At 31.9% G+C, this 20,958-nt stretch overlaps 1 protein-coding gene across 1 annotated transcript; it reads right to left on the bottom strand.

The window, feature by feature from the left end:
- Positions 1-2,824: 2,824 nt before the first annotated feature.
- On the bottom strand, positions 2,825-13,572 carry LOC127727792 (apolipoprotein(a)-like). The gene is made up of 5 exons (XM_052234909.1): positions 13,512-13,572; positions 12,931-13,044; positions 6,890-7,117; positions 5,318-5,467; positions 2,825-3,147 (listed from the first exon to the last, which is right to left on the bottom strand). The coding sequence occupies exons 1-5, from the start codon at positions 13,570-13,572 to the stop codon at positions 2,882-2,884; spliced, it is 819 nt and encodes a 272-aa protein (XP_052090869.1). The 3' UTR covers positions 2,825-2,881.
- Positions 13,573-20,958: the final 7,386 nt, after the last annotated feature.

The following is a 20,958-nucleotide window of genomic DNA, read 5'->3' as shown; positions in this document are numbered from 1 at the left end:
AAACACTCTAACAAAAAACTACAGGGTTATATTCAGCTCAAGTAATACCATTTCTACAAAAGTTAAATAGTCGCGATTTCGTCCTTAAACTAATCTGACCCCACAATATTTCAATAATAATCGGCTTCAAACTAGAATCTATGACAAACGAAATGATTTCAATTTTCCAATTGTCAACTTCCCATTTCTCATCATTAACATACACTCTGTTCCATCGTATGGTATTTACATATCACAGCTAATACGTTACGCCCTTGCATGTTTATACTATACGGATTCATTTAAAGGGGGGTGTTTCTTAAACGAAAACAACTCCAACAGAGTTATGAGGAAAAAAGAATGAAATTGACACTACATACGTTTTACGGTTACCATCACAAATTACGTGTCGGTGTCTCAACTAACTAGCGACGTATTTTGGCGGTCTTAGATCTTTAGATACCGGTAGAGTCGTCTGATCTGTAATTTAAACAATGGTGTCCTATTCCCGATTGTGACATTTTGACAGAATGTGAATTCGCATGGCGGGCGATGCATGCATAGCAGGATACGTTTATCCTGTCGGCGCACTCGGTTACGCTCCTTCTGGAGTTGATGCGATTCCCTGAGTTTTTGTTTGATTTGTCTCGTCTCTTTTTAATCGTTTAACGAGATTTAACCATCGGTAAACTACTGCCTTAATTTAAACGATGTACATCACGACGGGATTTATATGTGGAGCAGTAGATATTAACCCTGTAAGATCAGATGATATCACCTCCAGTTTCGAAGCCATTGCAATAAGCTTTACTCTTCAGTGTGAACGTTTACCCAAATTGATACAATAAAATGTTTCAAAAGTTGTAAACTTCTATATGAACAATAATCTAAAACATCTCTTACAAAATTACACAAATAATTCTTATTTCCTATAGGATACGAACAGCTAATTATAATTCGAATCAGTAACACAGAGTTTCCTATGATATCAGTCCATATCTCCAAAAGTGTTAAATTTCTGCACCGGGTATCAATAGGATATATGATATATGAGAGGGGGGGCAAGATCTTATTTTGTTAAGGTTTTTTAGACATTTAAAACTTTTATTGTTTTAGGCATTTAAAACTTTTATTAAATGTTATTTTGAAAATATATGTGCTGTTAACTGCTATTGATTAATTCCTTGTTAGCTGCTTTAAGACAATTTGATTATTTGTTATCTGTTATTTTGAAAATGTATTTGTGGCTAAATGCTATTGAAATTTCAATATTAACTTTTTGACAGCATATATTCTGTTGAAATTGAACATTACGGTCTCACCACTGGTACTATGGTTTTCCATTATTCAGAGAAGGGTTCCAGTAACATACACACCATATAAACATGAGTTTCTTTTCCCTATTAAATGTTACAAATAAATGCATCCGTAATTGTATAACGTCCAGTGTTTCAGTCGTGTTTGGGGAAAACCTCTCCATCAGTAGTCGATTCAATAAGTTTTATATTGGTGTGTTTTCTTTGCTTTGTCGTTTTATTTTGTATGTTATATTGGGCCATACACCGGTTGTCTTTGGATAAATTAGTAAATTATCGATTTTATAAGAGCTCAGTATCATATTGTGTTGTGAAAAATCAAAAGAACTGTACCTCATAAGGCTTTTATAATAGTTTTTGTAAATTTTTATTTCTTATATAATTAAGCTAAAATAGGCTTATGATTAGATATTCACACGTTCAGGGTTTTGTGAAATAGGTTTTCAGTGTTTCCTTACAATATTTTTTAGTTTCTGTATAGACGGGTTGAATTTTGTTAACATTACTAGTGGTTGATCCTGTTTCGTTGGGCGTTGTCTAAGCAATTTTTTCCTTTCTGTATTTTGTGTTTGATAAAGAATTTTATACTCTCGTTTGAGAAGACACATTTTGAAAGATTCGAGCTGTTTTTCAAATTCAGTATTGCTGCTTGTGTTTCTTATTATCTCAACACTGCACACTTAATAAATCCCTTGAAAACACTTTTTGGATGTGAGCTGTGTCTGTGCAGATATTGGAAGGTTTCAGTTGGTTTGATATGTGTTTTAATGTCTTATATACCTTTAAAAATCTTGCTCCTTTGTATATGACAGTGTCGAGGCATATTGTTTCATTACATGAAAATTTGTAGGTAAACTTTTAGTGTGAATGCTCAGTGTTAGCTCATGTAGCTCCTCTACAGGCCTCTATAAATATATATGATCCAGCCGGCATCCCTAAATCTGGATGTCATTATCATATTGTTTCTATGTTGAAAGCGTTGTAAGATGTTCTCGAGAATAACGTACATCGTGAGGTCTGCTAATCCAGCGGATGTTGTTCCTCCCATAAGTATGTCCAAGGTTTCATAGTACAATGTATTGTAATAAATTCATTGTTTTCTAGAATAAGCCTTAATAGGCCTATTCTTCTATGCTTTGGGGGGAAACTTGGATTTCATAATCGCTTGGATCAATATTGCCCAGTGCCCGGTTTGTGGCTTCTAGTATTTCATCAATTTATTTCGCATCGAATGTCACTATGTAGCAGTCTTGTTGGAGTTTCATATTTTCAATCGAATTAATAAAACTTGACGTATCTTTTATACATGTATGTATTTTGTTTTTTAACAAGTGGAACAAGAACAATAATCTATTTAGTGTTGAATATTGTGTCAACTTTCTAATGCTTTTTTTTTATTAAACATACTGGTAGAGAATTTAAACATTAAACAAATCGCAGACCAATGCTACTATTTGTAATTAACTATGTTCATGATCATGTTACTGTTATCTGTTATTGATTTTAATTTACTGTTATCTGTTTTTAGTAATTTAAATTCCCTGTTATAAGTTTTAAGCAAAATCAATTTAGTCTTTAATTGTATACTAAAGTGATGGTTTAGGTACTACATCAAGAAATACAATAAATAAGACCACACCTATCAAAAGAAGTACACTTATATAACCAAAAGATTTTGATGAAACACGGTCGTCTGCTGCGCTGGTTTTTGTTCTTCTGTTTAAATTGGTCGAATATTTATTGACACGAAGAATCCTGTCAAGTTCAGCTAGTCTTAATTTTAAATCCATTGGAGTGGAACTGAATTGTGAGAAGTTCTGGCATAAACAGTTACAAGTCGCCTCGGTTACACCTGAAGAATAAAGAAAACAAACTCCTTTGATATTATATATACCTAGAAATGCTTTCAATCATAATATTTGACATGAAATACAAAATTTAAATAAATGTAAATACTAATATCTGTCAAACTGTTTCGTACATATCTGAAGGAAGGTATTTGATAGAATAATGATACTTCGATTTACGAATTCACGAAGCCAAAAATTTATCAAACCTTCTCATGTCAGAACAAAATTTATAATTTAGAAATAAGGATAATGATTCTTGCTTTAATATTCTTAGTCTGGGATACTTTTTATCCATTGTATTATTGTTTGCACTCGGGACGAACTATTAATGACTATCGAATCTACATTTTGTACTTACTGTGGTCTGACATTCTTAAGTGTTAACTCAATCGGAGATATGGCTTCTTTGAAACAGAAGAATTCTCAGACTATTAGGCTATCTGAAAGAATCTAATGGGAGCTTGAGAAATATCTCGAATAGATTTTTATATTTTCCAACTGATTTTCGATGAAGTGATTCTTTACAGAAGGGTAATGAGTAAGAAAGTGGCATGATAAAAGACAAGACCTCCTTTTATTTTTTTATTTTATTGTTGTATTCTTTACTTTCTCCTTTCGAAAAATTTACTCCAAAGTAGTGTTTGGAGGAAAGTGCACGAGCCATAATATTGTCTTGCTGGTCACTTTAACTGGAAATTTTTTTTCTATCCAGCCATTTTTATACTATAGAAAATAGACAATCATGAAAAAAAATATTTTAGGGATACCGACATAATATAAGTTGTCGATTGATCAATCATCTGGCATATTTGTAGATCTTATGTAAGTTGTAGATTGATCAATCATATGACTTATTTGTAGATCTTATGTAAGTTGTTGATTGATCAATCATATGACTTATTTGCAGATCTGATTGAGTTGTCGATTGATCTATCATCTGACATATTTGTAGATCTTATTAAGTTGTCGATTGATGTTTTCAATCATATGACTTATTTGTAGATCTGATTAAGTTGTCGATTGATCAATCATATGACTTATTTGTAGATCTGATTAAGTTGTCGATTGATGTTTTCAATAATAAATAAATAAATATTTATTTTATTATAGTGTCACATATTGATTGACAAATATTTACATATCACAGTATTCAACAAAACAATCAATACCCAGTCATAAATTTGACTTCAATCATATGACTTATTTGTAGATCTGATTAAGTTGTCGATTGATCAATCATATGACTTATTTGCAGATCTGATTAAGTTGTCGATTGATCAATCATATGACTTATTTGCAGATCTGATTAAGTTGTCGATTGATCAATCATATGACTTATTTGTAGATCTTATGTAAGTTGCCGATTGATGTTTTCAATCATATGACTTATTTGTAGATCTTATTAAGTTGTCGATTGATGTTTTCAATCACATGACTTATTTGCAGATCTGATTAAGTTGTCGATTTATTAATCATATGACTTATTTGAAGATCTTATTAAGTTGTCGATTGATGTTTTCAATCATATGACTAATTTGTAGATCTTATGTAAGTTGTCGATTGATGTTTTCAATCATATGACTTATTTTTAGATCTGATCAAGTTGTCGATTGATCAATCATAAAACTTATTTGCAGATCTGATTAAGTTGTCGATTGGTCAATCATATGAATTATTTGTAGATCTTATGTAAGTTGCCGATTGATGTTTTCAGTCATATGACTTATTTGTAGATCTTATTAAGTTGTCGATTGATGCTTTCAATCACATGACTTATTTGCAGATCTGATTAAGTTGTCGATTGATCAATCATATGACTTATTTGTAGATCTTATTAAGTTGTCGATTGATCAATCATATGACTTATTTGTAGATCTTATTATGTTGTCGATTGATGTTTTCAATATACAGTGCGAAATGCTTGGTTTCTTATCGGATGACGAAGCAGTAACACCAAGGGTTAAAACGATTGCTTTGATAATGTATTTCTGCACCAAACTAAATAAATAAATAAACCATAATTTAAGGGTCATAATTCCTACAAGGAGTTGACTCTATTGGTTTTACTTTGCGTCCATGGTCGTCGTAAACATGTACAATGATCTTCTCTGAAACTACTTTTCCATGGTCTGTTATTAAGAACTATAAAAGAATAGCCAGTACTTATCCTACCTTCAATAGTAGTTGCTTCTGTTGAAATAAAAGTTTCTGATGACAGTTCCGTGTTTGATGTTTGTGTATTTATCATAGTTGAAAACACTGTAGTCTTCATATTAGTCTTCATAGTAGTTGTTTCAAGTTGTGACGCAGTACTCGCATTAGCTATCAAAAGAAATTCTCAATAGTGAAGAAATTTTTAGAATATCAAGAGATAAAACATGGTAAATTTTGCAGCATAACACATAATGCATGTGAAGCTTCGAATGCATTATAAATTTAAATGAGCAACACGACGGGTGCCATATGTGAAGCAGGATCTGCTTACCCTTCCGGAGCACATTATATCATCACCAGTCTTCGATGAGGTTCGTATTGCTCAGTCTTTAGTGTTCTATGTTGTGTTTTGTATACTGTTATTTGTTTGTCTTTTTCTGTTTTAGCCATGGCGTTGTCAGTTTATTTACGACTTATGAGTTTGAATGTCAGTTTGTCATTGGCTTATGCTTTAGTACTTTTCGCCTCTATCTTCTTATATCTGTTAACGGTCATTGAAAATATTTCATCTAGACTTCTTAGAGTTTTAATTCTTGTAGCAAGACTCTCCTTCAAATGAGACACATCTCGATATATGAGACTAATCAGTTAATCTAAATAACATGTTATCTATAAACCCGAAAATTTGTCCGTGTTCGGAAATCTTACCTTAATACTATAAACAAAAAACAAAGATGGACAAAATAAATTAATAAAATAAAAAGCAAAAATAACAAAAGAAAATAAACAAATGCCATTCGTCTTTGGGAAGTTCATTTTTATCAATTCTGCTTTATATAAGTACAAAAACGACCAGTAGGAATGCAGAGTGAATACTGATTGGAATGCCGAATATTTGTTGAAATATCAATTAACCAAACTGTCATTGTCTAACGAAGGACACCCATGTCCTTTGTGTGCCTGTAGACACTGGACATATACTATTATGTCCGTATAGTTTTCAAAAAGTTAAATTGACTTGGTGGTTTCAGAGGAGATGATGGAAATAGAAATTATATAACGAAGGACAGACGACGGAAAGAAAGTGATGATAGTAGATCATGTGGTTCTATTGAACAGTGAACTAAAACAAACAGTTTTTGCCTTGATAGATTGACTGACAGACTTAATAGGTTTACAATATTTTGTTTATTTTACATACTAGTATATTTTTGGTATACTAGTTAGTTATGTTTAGACCTGATATCACTCCCTGTTTTGTGTGGTTGATCGTATTGCTCATAATTTACTTTTATAGAGAAAGAGGATTTCGTTGTTAGTAACAATCTATACGCATGTCGCAAAGCTTTTGATTAGCTTCGTTCGAGTAGTTTAATTTTCTGATTTATCCTTGAACGTATTAATTTGATGTCAACTACCTGTTATTAACAACTCGTACATTAATCTAAATTCTTGTCAACTTGTATATAGAGAGAAATAATAATTGTACATAATTCTTATTGAATTTTTTTTTGAACTGAATGTCATGCATAATATTATATTTTTATCAAGAATGACTTTATAGGAAAAAAACAGTAGAAATTCTCTTACAGCAAACAGGTATATCACAATAATCCCATCGAACATTTGTGTCTTGAGTGTAACACCAAGGTCCTACATTTGCTTTCTCTGAATTTCTACAATAGTTTTCTGCATTAAAAAGGTACGAGTGATCATGTGGGGATGTTGAGGACCAATGCTGGCATGGAATTCCAGAAGCTGTAACGTTTCTTCTCCCTCTGTACAAAACTCCTATTTCATCTTCTAAGCACTCTGATACTACAATAATAATTTTCACCATTATATATGATTTTAATTAACCACACAAAAATATATATTGTTAATAAGCCTCAGAACGTTCTGTCTCATTTCCTTTTTTGATTTCAATTAATTGCTTTTCATTATGAACAGTAAATTCTAGCTTTTCAATAAGTTATCTTAGTTGTGATCCATGACACCCCTTTCTTTAATAGTCATTGGGTTGTCTGGTCATGCCTCGGGGAATTTTGCTACGATAAATATATATCAATGAAATTGAAGGTTAAAAAAAAACAGTCATTTAATGTAGATAACATGGTACAATAATTAGAATTAAGAGTATGACTATACCTGATTGGTCGTTGTGGCCACTTGTTATTAATTTATTTCTAGACATGAGTTGACACTTCCTTAAACCGAATGCAAATTAAGATATTTTTCTTTGCCCTAAAGAAACTAAAGTGTCTTTAAAATTTCTTAACTGTGACGAAGCATGTTTGTAAAGGAGAAGAATGCATAGGCAATTAGTGGAGTGACAAATCAAGAAAAGTCGCTTATTTTAAGAGTTTAATGGACCGACATACCTCACGGCTGAAAATACACACGATGATAGAGTAAACATTATACTATCATTTTAACCCTGTCGTAGAGTTTTCCCACGGTGCAGTTTTTTTTCAAAATCGCGGTAAAGCGTGATTTTCCGATTTTTACAGCGGATGATCGTGAGGGCATTCCGGTGTTATGTTGCCGCAGAATTTCTACCCACATGACTTGCGTTTTTGACTGATAACCGAACGTATTTCGTATAATTACGCGGATATCATCGAGTGCAAAATAACATTCCTTATCGCTTGTTATATATTAACTTCATCAATAAATATTCATGAAAATAATTTTTAAGAACATAGATAAATGATATGAAAATGTTTTGTCGTGAGAAATATATATATCAATAACAATTCAAGAATACCGAAAATTTGTGTTAACGCATGCGGAAGAATATCGCAAGAAGGTTTTGTAACAAACGCGTGAAAATATGAATGCCTACTCAAATCCAATCTATTAGAAAAACAAATTATTACAGAAGAGTGTCAACCATGCACTTGCACTGCACTATCATTAGAATAGTAGAATGATATACAAATGTATGAAAATTATATATAACTGTTATACAAATATTAATATAATATATAACAACAAACCAGAGTATACTGATAACAAATGATTATATCACTACAGTATAATAGTTATAACGGTGAGGTTGAATTCCTTGTCATCAATTCATCATCCACACAGGAACTTGTCTCAGAAAAAAATATATCTATGTTCCTTAACCTAACTTTCAGGTATAGAGATGTGATTTTTTTTCTGAGACAAGTGCTTGTGACCATCCACCAGAACTTGCGGTCATCCGATGTTCAGTACTTCAGTACTTTGATTTCTTTTTCATTATCAAACACGGGAACACTTATGATTAATTCCTGAATGAAGATATCAGCAATTATTTGCTATGAAATGAAACAGTAATGTATCATCTGTCATTTAATATCAAAACTAAATATCATATGAAAATACAAATAGAGTGAATTTGAAGAATTTCAATAGCATGTGACATTTTTTTCAATCTTACCGTCTGCCAAAGTATATTAAATTATTTACATACACCAAGCTGAGTCGATTTTGACAAAAAATAGTGGAACAACCAATACTTAAGAAGTTTTAATATATCAAAGTTTGATAGAACATACAAATCTACTTTTACAAGCCTTTTTATAATACTCATCATATAGCAGTTTTACTATTCAATATTCACCTCAGTAAGTCATGTTACGCTTCCTTTTTCTATTTTCCCCTGACTTATGAATTGCTGTGTTTTTTACAAGAATTAAATATGCATTTTCTTAATTTTTGTAAATAAGAATACAGATTTGTATCAATGTTTGTGTCTAGATTTTTGAATAAGTACAGATATTAAGGTTTAATTACTTTTGAGGTGTTTTTATTCTTGTTGAGTTTTTCGAATAGACTGATTTTAAACCACATTGGAACACACCCGAATTAATCCAAAAAAATATAGGCAGTGCTAATTCCATTCAATAAGAACAGGTAAATTAGCTTAGGTCGTGTTATAAAGCCTATACATGTACAAGAAGAATACATTTTTAAACATGTGAATTAGGGAAAAACCAATGCGTGTGATAAATCAACTTTCGTTATAAAAATGCTCCATGGCATTATCATTAGACTAGTCCAAATGTTTATTCTGCAGACAAATGTCATACAACAAGGTAAGCAATTAAGGCATGTCGAGTCATTTGAGCGTGCCGATTATTTTTTAAATGACGCAAATTACCAGACAGACTACCAAGTGGTAAGTTTACTCTCAATAGATTACCCAAAGGACAAGGCGCTGCATCATTCAGCATGCAACTACTGACTGATATAAAAAAAATAACTTGCTTCTTATGCTTCAAATCAGTCGAAGCATGATGTTGCTTTCCAAAAACTACCAGAAAGTCTACTGTTTGTGAAAAAAAGTCTTTTCGTTGTCGTATAGTTTGCTAGATACATATTGTTCCTTTCTTCTAGAACCTTCATGATGCGGAACAAATTGTGAAAAACAGCTTACGATCGTTCGAAATTTCAAATTATTACTATCTATTTCCGTCAAAATTTAGTATTCCAACAGCTTTACAATTTATTTCTACCTCTCTGATAAATATTTTTGCCGTGTTAGTAGATGACAATTATTTTCATATGGATAATGATTATAATGCACTCTCATGTGATACTATACGGAAATGTATACATTTAGCTGAGTGTGTGATATCCCTGCATTAAAAACCAGTACACCCCTGATCAGAGATGGTATGGGTTTTGTAAAAAGTCTTTATTTTAAAAGGTACAACAGTTTTGGAGATTTGGCCAAGGACGCTTTCAAACCATAATAGCTTGTTTTGAACACTTCGGGTGTGTCGTGTACGTGTTTGATCGATATGATATGGAACATTCTACAAAATCAGTAGAAAGAATAAGGAGTAAAATTGAGTATGGAAACGGGGAATGCGTCAAAGAGACAACAAGGTCTATTTCAAATGGTGGTAGATCTAAGGTTCTTCAAGTCATTGAAGGAAGATCAATTAAAGATTGTAAGAAATTTCTCTAATTGTGCACCTGAAAATAAACAAGGGTTGATAAGATTTGTATGTGACTATGCACTCCCGCACTACAATGGTTTTGATTTTCAAGACTATAACGAAATATTCCTAGCTGGATCTTTTTAAAATCTATAGACTGTGACTCAATTTTGTAACGGATCTAGATCTGTAAGTGACTGAAGAGGCAGATATAAGAATTATTCTGCCGTATCTGCTTGCTAATGAGCAGATGGTAAAAAGTTATTCCAGGGGTCGCATTATATTAAAATCATCAGACACTTATGTTTTATTTCTAATAAGGTCTTTTCCTCAGATGTCAAACATGATGAATTTTGGTTTCTGACTGGAAGCGTTTCTTCAACCAAAGACGCAAGACGGGTTTTACCTGTTCACGACATGTGCAACTTTTTTTTAGTTATTGGACCACTGATGTCTGGCACACTTCCAGCTGCTCATGCTCTTACAGGATGCATCACGTCTTCTTTAATCGGAAGTGGCAAAAAAGACAATTACAAGGCTTCGAAACAAAACCCGTGTATGTATCAAAGTTTGTCAATCTAGCTGGTTCTGTTATTAACACATCTGTTGCAGTGAAAAGTCGATTCATCGCTGATCAATATGACCCCAGAAGTAATGCTCAATTAGTACATGGTAATCTGAATAAACTCAAGAGTGAAGTCGTCGCTTTCTAAGGGTGCTTACTTAGTGAGAACTTACTCCTTCAGATGCATCATTCAGACAGCACATTCGTCGAGTTTCACTCCAAATGTACGTCTGGATGAATGCTTATATCGCCAAACCACTACCTATGTTACCTTTGGAATATGGATATTGGGAATAGCTCCATAGTTTCAGTATACTAGTATTTTGAATCCAATGTCCTCTGACTTTTTACAGGACCTTGTTTGTATAAAACTCTTTGTAGCAAATCTTGCGTATGCTACGAACAGAATTGTCATGCACCAACATTGGTTGTTATCAGGGCAGTGGTGATTGTAGAAACCCAGCTTACTCATCGGATTGTTTTAGAAGATTGCTACGATAAGGAGGATGATTGAACTATTATTCCCAATGCCCAATATTTCAAGTTTTTCTGCTGTTAGTGGTCTCCGACTTGATGTGGTTGGGGAGCTCTCTCTCTCTAAAAAAACAAAATCAAAACAAACCAAAACCAAACAAACAAACATGCCAGTGGTCTCAGACCTTGACGAGGTTTGATGCGCTTTCAAATCAATTGGAGATATATTTGTATGACTATCGAATATTTGTATCGGAAGTATTGCATACCATGATATCCACATATTTTTTTCTTAGTATTCCGTTACCTTTTCAAATGGACGTGCATATTAATGTCTAGTGTTAGTATATTATAAAACTAGACAGCTTCATGTGTAGTTTAATATCTCTGTGAATCGTGTTTGTTTGTTATTCACATATATATCGTACTTTCAAATCGGTTTTAGTCAAGTCTGCTATATATGCCATTGTTCGTCTTGTTTTATAAACAAGTATATATAAAAGTATACATAACTAATCTCTGGTAATCAGGCATGAATATGATTAGCTGAATTTGTGGAGCATTCCCGGAGCATGATTCCATAGAAAATTTTTTTTCAGCTATCATGAGGGACTACCGAGAAATTGTCCAAAATGTCCAAATTTTTTTTAAATCCCCTCTTTTGACGTTTGACCACAATTTTCAAAAATCTGTACCACTTTGGCACTCTACGACATGCCTTAATCAAAGGGCATTATATTTATCTTCAAAATAAGACAAAAATTAGCCGTGAGGTATTTCGGTCCATTAAATTTTTAAATTTACCTTACTTGTCACCGTACTAAATGGAGATAACTAAAATTGAGTAAAAACTGGAACCTAAAATATTTTCCACACTTCTAACAAGGCTTCTTTCTAAACATTCACTTTATTAAATAAAAAGCAACAGTATTTCACAGATGTTCAGATCTCATTAATCTATTAAGCAGATACAAATCAAGGTAAAACAAAATCTGAAGGAATCGCACAAACTTCAAAAGTATCGAGAACAGATGTGTCGACAGGGTAAGTGTCTTCTGCTATGCATGTTTCACCCGCCATGATAAAAACACATTGGGATATATGAGATGCAAGCGCCTATTGAAATGTGGGTTATTGAGTGACAAGACATCATTAATATATCTGAAAGTTAAATTAAAGAATTTTGCAAGATGTTTTTTCTTTGTTTTGTCTTTTAGAAAGGTTTTGTATGAATTTTGCTACATAATAACAAAACAAGTTCGCCAGTAGGGGTCCACAATTAGCACCAATTGGAATACCGACTTTCTGATAAAATATCAATTCACCAAACTCAACGAATATGTTATCGATAAAAAAGTACAGAATTTTGATGATACCATCCTCGGTGAATTTATTTTTGGAATCAGTGCAGTTTTTCATGAAGATTTTTCATGACTTAGAACAAGAAATATAAAAATATTTGTATCTACGATTCAAATTTTTGTAGAAAATGCTCTGTCTATTGAGACCATGTATTTGATCTTTCAATTGAGCATGTGGATTAGTAACCAAAATGAGCAATACTGAAGTTACTTGTATTTTTCGCTACGGTTGTAAAAGAATCACAATTAATGAAATAAAAAAAAAAAACTTCAAACTTCCAACAGAGAAGCACTTACTTTCATCACAAAAACTTTCATCTTCAGACCTAGCACAATCAGCAATTCCATTACATCGCCAGAAATCAATGATACATTTCCCATCTTTACAACGGAAAAATCCCGTACTGCAATCTGAAATAAGTAAACATAAAAATCGAATAAACGAACAGCCATTGTGCAACTGAAATGTGTGTGTGTGCAGCCATTATTTACAAGAAGACAGACAAATGCTATGGATTTCACAAGAGTTAAGGGGCATTAATCGTCAAATTCATGTTCACCGCTTTGAGGCAAAACTCATATTTGATTTGTATCATACTAATCGTATATTCAAATTACAATAAGTGCTAAAGAAACAATCAACAATGTATCGTTATAATGTACCAGCATTTCGTGCGTATTTTAGACTAGACGCCTTCTAATTATCAATCAAGAATTCGAGATGACCTCCGAAGAATGCCGACGGACATATAACTTTATTTAAACATAAAGATAAATATAAATAGAAAATCAAGCACATGGAATCGTATAATGACGATTTCTGTAGATCTATTTGATTTCATGTTGTAGATTAGAATATCTGTATATCAGCTTTTTACCTGTATAAGAATTATTTTTGTGGGATGGATCAGTCAACGAAATGGTTATTTCTGTCGTCATCCTTGTTTAAATTTTCAATATTGACATTCTTTTCTTTTTTTATTAATAAAAACATGTTAAACACTTGCGCAACCAATCTCCACTAAGGACAACTTAAAAGTTTGAATGAATACAGATTCCAATGAGGTTGAATTATTGACTTACAAACCAATAATACACCAGGAATGTTTTTTTTAACTTATTTTGACGAATATGAACGAAACTGACTGATGATAGCGAAATATTATTTCTATAGAAAATTTCGCTTTTATAAATGTTTGAAACAAACTAAATCACATTTCTTTTTTTGTTGTCTAATGCCCATTTCAGGACAACATACTTACTTGTTCCACAAAAGTAGACAGGGCAGTATTCAAATCGAACATCACTGTCTGTTGTGTAACACCATGGGCCTGGATAATCCTGTGATGGGTTTCTACAATAATTATGATCGTAGGGATTGCGGTTGTGACTATGGGGACTTTGTAGTTTCCAGTTTTGACAGGTACGTCCAGAAAGTGTTGTATTAATTTGACCATCGTAGCTTTCGCCATACTGATCCAGCTTGCAGTCTGTAAATTCATATTGAAGGTAATTTAAAACATATATATTTTTTAAGAATATATAACAGGGGTTTTCGTCGTTCCTGTTATATTAGAATTCGGGGGGAAACTCACTGGCTAAAGTCAACAAAACTAACTTAAGCTTTACGATGGTTTATATATAACTACCTAAATTGTGCAAAACAATTACAATAAAAGTTCAACGGTTTGATTCATTTAAAGTAAATTTACCTGGAAATGTAGAATTGAATTTGTCCGTGTTGCTTTACGAAATTCTGCATCGTCCAAGACCCGTCCAAGATGAAGAAAGGTAAATTATCACAAGTTTTACGCTGTATAAATAAGGAAAGATTTTCGAAATCTCTGTCTAGCCTTTTCTTTGATTTTATTCTGATTTCTGCACTACATTGTTTTCAAAAATGTCCTGTTTGTTCACAGCGAAAACACCTCACTGTTTTGTAGATATTTGAAATGATGACCCGAAGAAAATCCGAACGTTCTGGATTGTAACCGTTTTCTACGAACAATGGCTAATTGTTCATCTTGCATTTCTTCCTAAGCTCAGGTGGACACCACCAATTAAATATTTGTCTCAATTTGTAATCCATTATGAAGTTGTAGAGCGTAGGTATGATCTTGTGTACAGTTTGTCTAATAAGTGTGAAACTAAGCAAACTGCCCGGGTCCTCCACCAATTTATAACAGGGGTTTTCGTCGTTCCTGTTATATTAAGAATTCGGGGGGAAACTCACTTGCTAAAAGTCAACAAAACTAACTAAAGCTTTACGATGGTTTATATATAACTTCCTCAATAGTGCAAAACAATTCCAATAAATGTTCTATAATTTTACGAATTACACATCTGGAACTGATCAAGTAATATAAATTTTACCTTTCACCGCTACTGTACATGTACATGTGATGATTGAAATGATTGATAACGAGACTATTTACCGTTACAAAAAGAAGATTAAAAAATGAAATATTTATTTAATCTTAATCTTCTTTATACTACAGAAAATTTTTAATTCAGACATACCTGTGAATATGCTATATCACATCTGTTTATTTTTTTATTTTTTAAGTCATGGCCGGTGTGACAATATTTGTTTCAAAACCAGGAAGATGTTTGATAGAAAAACAATTCACCCGTACGTTTACGGAGAAAATATGAAAAATTTCCGGAAACAATACCCAAAAATCAATTATTGCTAGATGATATATATAGTAAATTGTTAAACAAATAAGTACCATTGATATATACTTGTTAATTTCATTGCTGATAATTTTATAATTTAACTGTTAAATTAAAACTAATGTTAATTTAATATAATGATGCTTACCAGAAACAACCCTGGATTTCTGGTATTAACAAACAGGGACTCTTTACTGGAATGCTGGACTAGTGAAGTACATTGTTAACAGCAGAAAGTGCAATTAGTTGTTGTTGAATAAAAAAAAAAAAAAATAAATGTTCTATACTAAATACAATGAATTTCACTGTAAAATGCACGGCGTCCATACAGCTTGACCGCTGGTATCCAACTAACAATTCGCATAGAAACGATATAATATGAGTTACGTAATCTTACTTAATCATAACTTCATGTAATAATGAAATTTGTCACGTATACTATAAACAAATAATACAAATTAAAAACATATATCTGATAACAAGAGTTGGACAATGCTAGGATTAAAATGGATGAATGTCTTTTAAACATGTAAACTAACAAATTTGAAGAACAATAGTCGTTTGCTTTTAGATCAAGTTTGAATTTCAACGAAATAAAACAAAGAGGAAAATATCGCTGTCACAAATACTCTCTAGTCTTAATCTTATCCGCGGGATTACATTAAAAACACATATCGATATTAATCTTCTAAGTTGGGTGGGGCGGGGGGTTGAAGTATCTGCAAAGATGCATGTCAACCTCCTGACTGGTTTTGGGCACTTTGCAAATGAAAGTGAAATAATGAACCAGTAACCGTAAATTCATGTACGGAATAAACTATCCCGAAACCCACTTTTAATTTATACTAGACATTTGGTGAAATAGGATGCATCTGAAGGGTAAGCAGTCCATAGTCCCTTGTACAGGCATTCTTCGGAGCACATGAGATCACCCCTGGTTTTTAGTGGGGTTCGTGTTGCTCAGTCTTTAGTTTTCTGTGTTTTGTATTGTATACTGTTGTTTCCCTTTTGGTCTTTTTCTTTTTTAGATACGCCGTTGTCAGAATTTATTTTTGACTCATGAGTTTGAATGTCCCTGTGGTATCTTTTGCCTCTCTTTTGTAAGCAATAATTCTCTTTCACGAAGACAATAAAAGAAACGCAAGCTCTAAAATATCGTAGCGATTGTAAATAAATCTAAAAGGGACAAAGATAGGTTCCAACTTTAAACTTAACCAAAGGTGGGATGAGGTTGGTATATTTCAATTGTTTATTTAGAAAATTCGGTACTGCTCACATAGAATATGTTTTCTGAATATCTGCTTGCATGTAAGAAATATCATCAAGAGATGTTTCGTTGAGTTCTTGTAAAATATAGCCATAAAATGCAATTTGCCGTAATACCAATTACTTTGCAGTATACACAAGTATAACAGTGTACATTCATATTTAGTTTATATTATTTATTTACATGTGCACTAAGTGTATTTTGTATAAATAAAAATGTATTTCTTAAAAGAATTGAAACGAATATAACACATAGAGTTACCCAGTTTAAATAGTATATGTTTTATAAGATTAAGTGGTACTGTAGTTAACATAACAGTCAATTAAGACAAACAGACCCGCAAAAGACACGCAGCTTTTTGTAAGACTTCTAAACAATTTGCAACACTGTAGAAATAGTTAGTTCTTCTATTAAAACAATCTTCAGGGCCTTCACTCTGTATAATCAAGACAATTGACAGTGAAAGAGTAAGTAACGGTAGTCTACTATTAAAACAATCTTCAGGGTCTTCACTCTGTATATCAAGACAATTGACAGTGAAAGAGTAAGTAAAGGTTGTCTACTATTAAAACAATCTCCATAAACCTTCACAATGTATAATCAAGACAATTGGCAGTAAAAGAGTAAGTTACGGTTGTCTACTATTAAAACAATCTTCAGGGTCTTCACTCTGTATATCAAGACAATTGACAGTGAAAGAGTAGGTAAAGGTTGTCTACTATTAAATCAATCTTTAGGGCCTTCACTCTGTATATCAAGACAATTGACAGTGAAAGAGTAAGTAAATGTTGTCTACTATTAAAACAACCTTCAGGGCTTTCACTCTGTATATCAAGACAATTGACAGTGAAAGAGTAAGTAATGGTTGTCTACAATAAAACAAGGGTCTTAACTCTGTATAACAAGACAATTAACAGTGAAAGAATAAGTAACGGTTATCAAGTATTGCGATTAGATCGTATAAAAGATCTGGTATCGGATTGTGACAGACATTTAATGGAGAAGAAACATTCAAGGTCAATAATCAACCCAATTTAAAGATTTATTAAAACAAGAAGCGGGAAAATAAAGATATCTATCAAAATGGTTAAACATTATGATCAGTATTTGAGAGAAATCAAAGTTTAAACATTCATCGTTTTTACAAAACTGCAAAAGTATCAAGTTTTCAATGACATATATTTACAGTATGTGTTCAATTCATGAAAATGCGGATCTTTTATTGGCTGAAAGACCAATCATTTGATTCCGTCATTTGTTTTTATTTTGTATGAAAACAACCCATGCCGTATAAATGCAATTCAAGATGATAGAATTATAAGCTCCGTCTATCTAAATAATCAACACTATTTTTACAGTGTTCGTGTACTTCGTGCAAACGATTAAAATATCGCATATTTTGTTCATTTGATAAAAACAGTTGAAATTTGGATAATTAATGTAAAAATATAACAATGAATTATTATCATATAATATACATGTACAATAATTTTTAAAATTTGTTAAATATTTTACGAGCTGTCCACTTTGAAATCGACATCTTCAAATACAAATTTTAGCCTTATGATGTCGAGGTATTATGATTTATTTCATGTAGAATAATAATGACGTTGCGCACGATATTGGTGTCTGTTGGAAAATATGAGGTACATTGTTACAGCAGATAGCATATTGTTCCAATTTACGCTACTTTTCTATACTATAAAATAAATGTCCATGTACTAACATATCAGTCGAAAGGATATAAACAAAAGAAATAAATAAAAAATGGAGATTTTGTCTTGTCACCTACCTAGCAACATGTGTATGAAAAAGAAAGGAATTACTTCTGAAAGTAATGTGTAGTGGGATGGGGTTTGTGTCTCGAATCTCCAACAAAATTGGTTCTGCAACATAGGAATTCGATGAGTATCAAAATTTTAATTGAAACTTATCTTTTACATTAATTTGAGAAATAATTTTTGAAAGCATATATGCGGGAAGTTCAATATTCTTTGCATGTGTAACCAATTTATAGAAAAAAGTTAGAGAAAATTTCAATAATTATACATGTACTACATTTCTCATGTTGTAATATATTGTTATGTTTTCCTCCTTTTAACAGTAAATCAACCACAAAATGTCTGCTTTGTGTTCAGTTTTGAGTATAGTAGATATGAAATTTTCATCTTTTTCGATTGTCACAAATCTTGACTGGAAAATTACAAAAATAACACCAAAGTCATTAAACCAAAAACCGCATGAGGAGCAGGATCTGCTTACCCTTCCGGAGCACCCGAGATCATCCCCAGTTTTTGGTGGGGTTCATGTGGCTCAGTCTTTTGTTTTCTATGTTGTGTTTTGTGTACCGTTGTTTGTTTTTTTTTTAGCCATGGCGTTGTCGGTTTATTTTCGACTCATGAGTTGAATGTCCCTTTAGTATCCTTCGCCTCTCTTTTAGAAAAGAAACTGTTAATCACATGGTATATTTTGAGTTTGGAAGAGTGCCGTTGTATGTAACTAGATATGTGAAAATGGTCAGCTACTGTTTGAGACTGTTAGAAAAAGAAAACCGTATTTTAATGAATGTATATAAGGATTTGTACGAATCTAGTTGTGTGAAGCTAAATGACAAGCTTATTTGGTCCTGTTAAGTACGAGATATCTTATGTAAATATGGTTTTAGTGATGTTTGATTTTCACAGAGTGTTAGAAACAGCCAATTATTTTAGAGCGAATTTAAATAAAGAGTAATAGATAATTATATATCTGAAGGTTTATTATTTTTTGAATCTTCGCCGAAATGTACTATGTATCAGTATTTGCACTGATGGTCATAATTTGCAATTTTACCTTAGTCGTCCTTTAAACAGCTTGCATAGATCTTTTATTACTCAATATAGAATAAATGCTCATGCACTGAATATAGAAACAGGCAGATATTTTGGTACAGCCAGAAATGAGCGTTTTTGTAGTATGTGTAATAAAAATTCTATTGAAGATGAGTATCATTTTATTTTAGAATGTGATATTTATAACGATTTTAGAAGTAAATAAATCAAGAGTTATTACTAGCAGAGACTATCTACTTTTAAATTAATGCAACTATTATCTGAGAGAAATGTCAAAGAGCTAAATAACCTGGGAAAATATTTATTTTCTGCAGAAAAAGCACGTAATGGTTAATTATTCAAATGTGTTTTAGTTGAATATGACTATTATCATATTCCGCTTCATTCTTTCATTATTTGTATAATTTGTATATAAATATTATATTATGCTGCATATTTTTTATTGGATATTTTTATTGTGTAAATCCGATAAGCTGTATTTCCTTACGGAAATAAAGTATTATTATATTTAAAGACTAAGGGCTTGTAATGACTTGTAGTAAAGAGAGTTCTTTTTAAACAATATGTCTTTATTGCGTGAGTGTATGCGTATTCATAATAAAGGTTGATTTGACTTTAAAATCAATGAGGTAGGGCCAATTTTCCCCTAATTTATTTCTCAATAGCTGCCATTATTAAGAAGTCTTTCTATCAAACTTTATCTAAATTGACAGTTATCTGCAGAGCTTCGTGTGTGTACTTTGAGGTACTTACAATATTATGGCTAATTCTAATTAGATAACCAAATTATAAATGCCTGGAGATAGCACAGAATTTGCGTATTTATCCAAAAATGTGTAAGAAGCACTTATACATTTGTGTATTTATCCAAAAATGTATGAGAAGCACGTTATCAACCAAAACCAAAGTTATGTTGGAAGCGAAATTATATATTGTCTTTTTTAAATGCAATATTTCGTGTTGAATATTGAAATCCTTCGATGCAAAATTAAAAAAAAAATATTTAAAATACGCAGTTTTGTATCAAAATACCTGCAACATCAATAGCACTGAATTATATTTCTAGTTTGATAGAAATATGTTGGAAAATTGTAAAGAATATGATAAATACTCTTATATTTGAATTCCAGTAGGATTTGACAACTTTTACATTGTGACTCTGAGAGTGAAACAAGTACCAAGAAAATTGGACCATCCTCTTTCTTTATAAATCTCAATTCAGATTTTCATGAGGAATCTTAAAACTGTTTTGAAAGAATTTGACGTAAAATTGCACCTAAACGGTGAAATTAATCAGAGTTGTTGTCATTGCTAATGCACTTGAAATATGGGTTTTTTCATGACACAAAACCTCACAAGTATTTAACAAAAAAAGGAAAGCAACGGTGTGTGTTTGTAATTTGGTTTAATTGAAATACTTTTTATCTATAGTGAAAAAAAAAGATCATAGAGAGATAGAAAGAAATTAAAAAAAAATATACATCGAAGTACATGGCAATATTTTACATATAATAAACGAAGAAATTTTTAAGGGTATTTTGGAAGCATGGT

This window comes from Mytilus californianus, unplaced genomic scaffold (genome assembly GCF_021869535.1).
Source record: "Mytilus californianus isolate M0D057914Y unplaced genomic scaffold, xbMytCali1.0.p SCAF_2, whole genome shotgun sequence".
NCBI classification, from domain to species: domain Eukaryota; kingdom Metazoa; phylum Mollusca; class Bivalvia; order Mytilida; family Mytilidae; genus Mytilus; species Mytilus californianus.
This window is presented reverse-complemented; position numbering and strand designations above follow the sequence as displayed.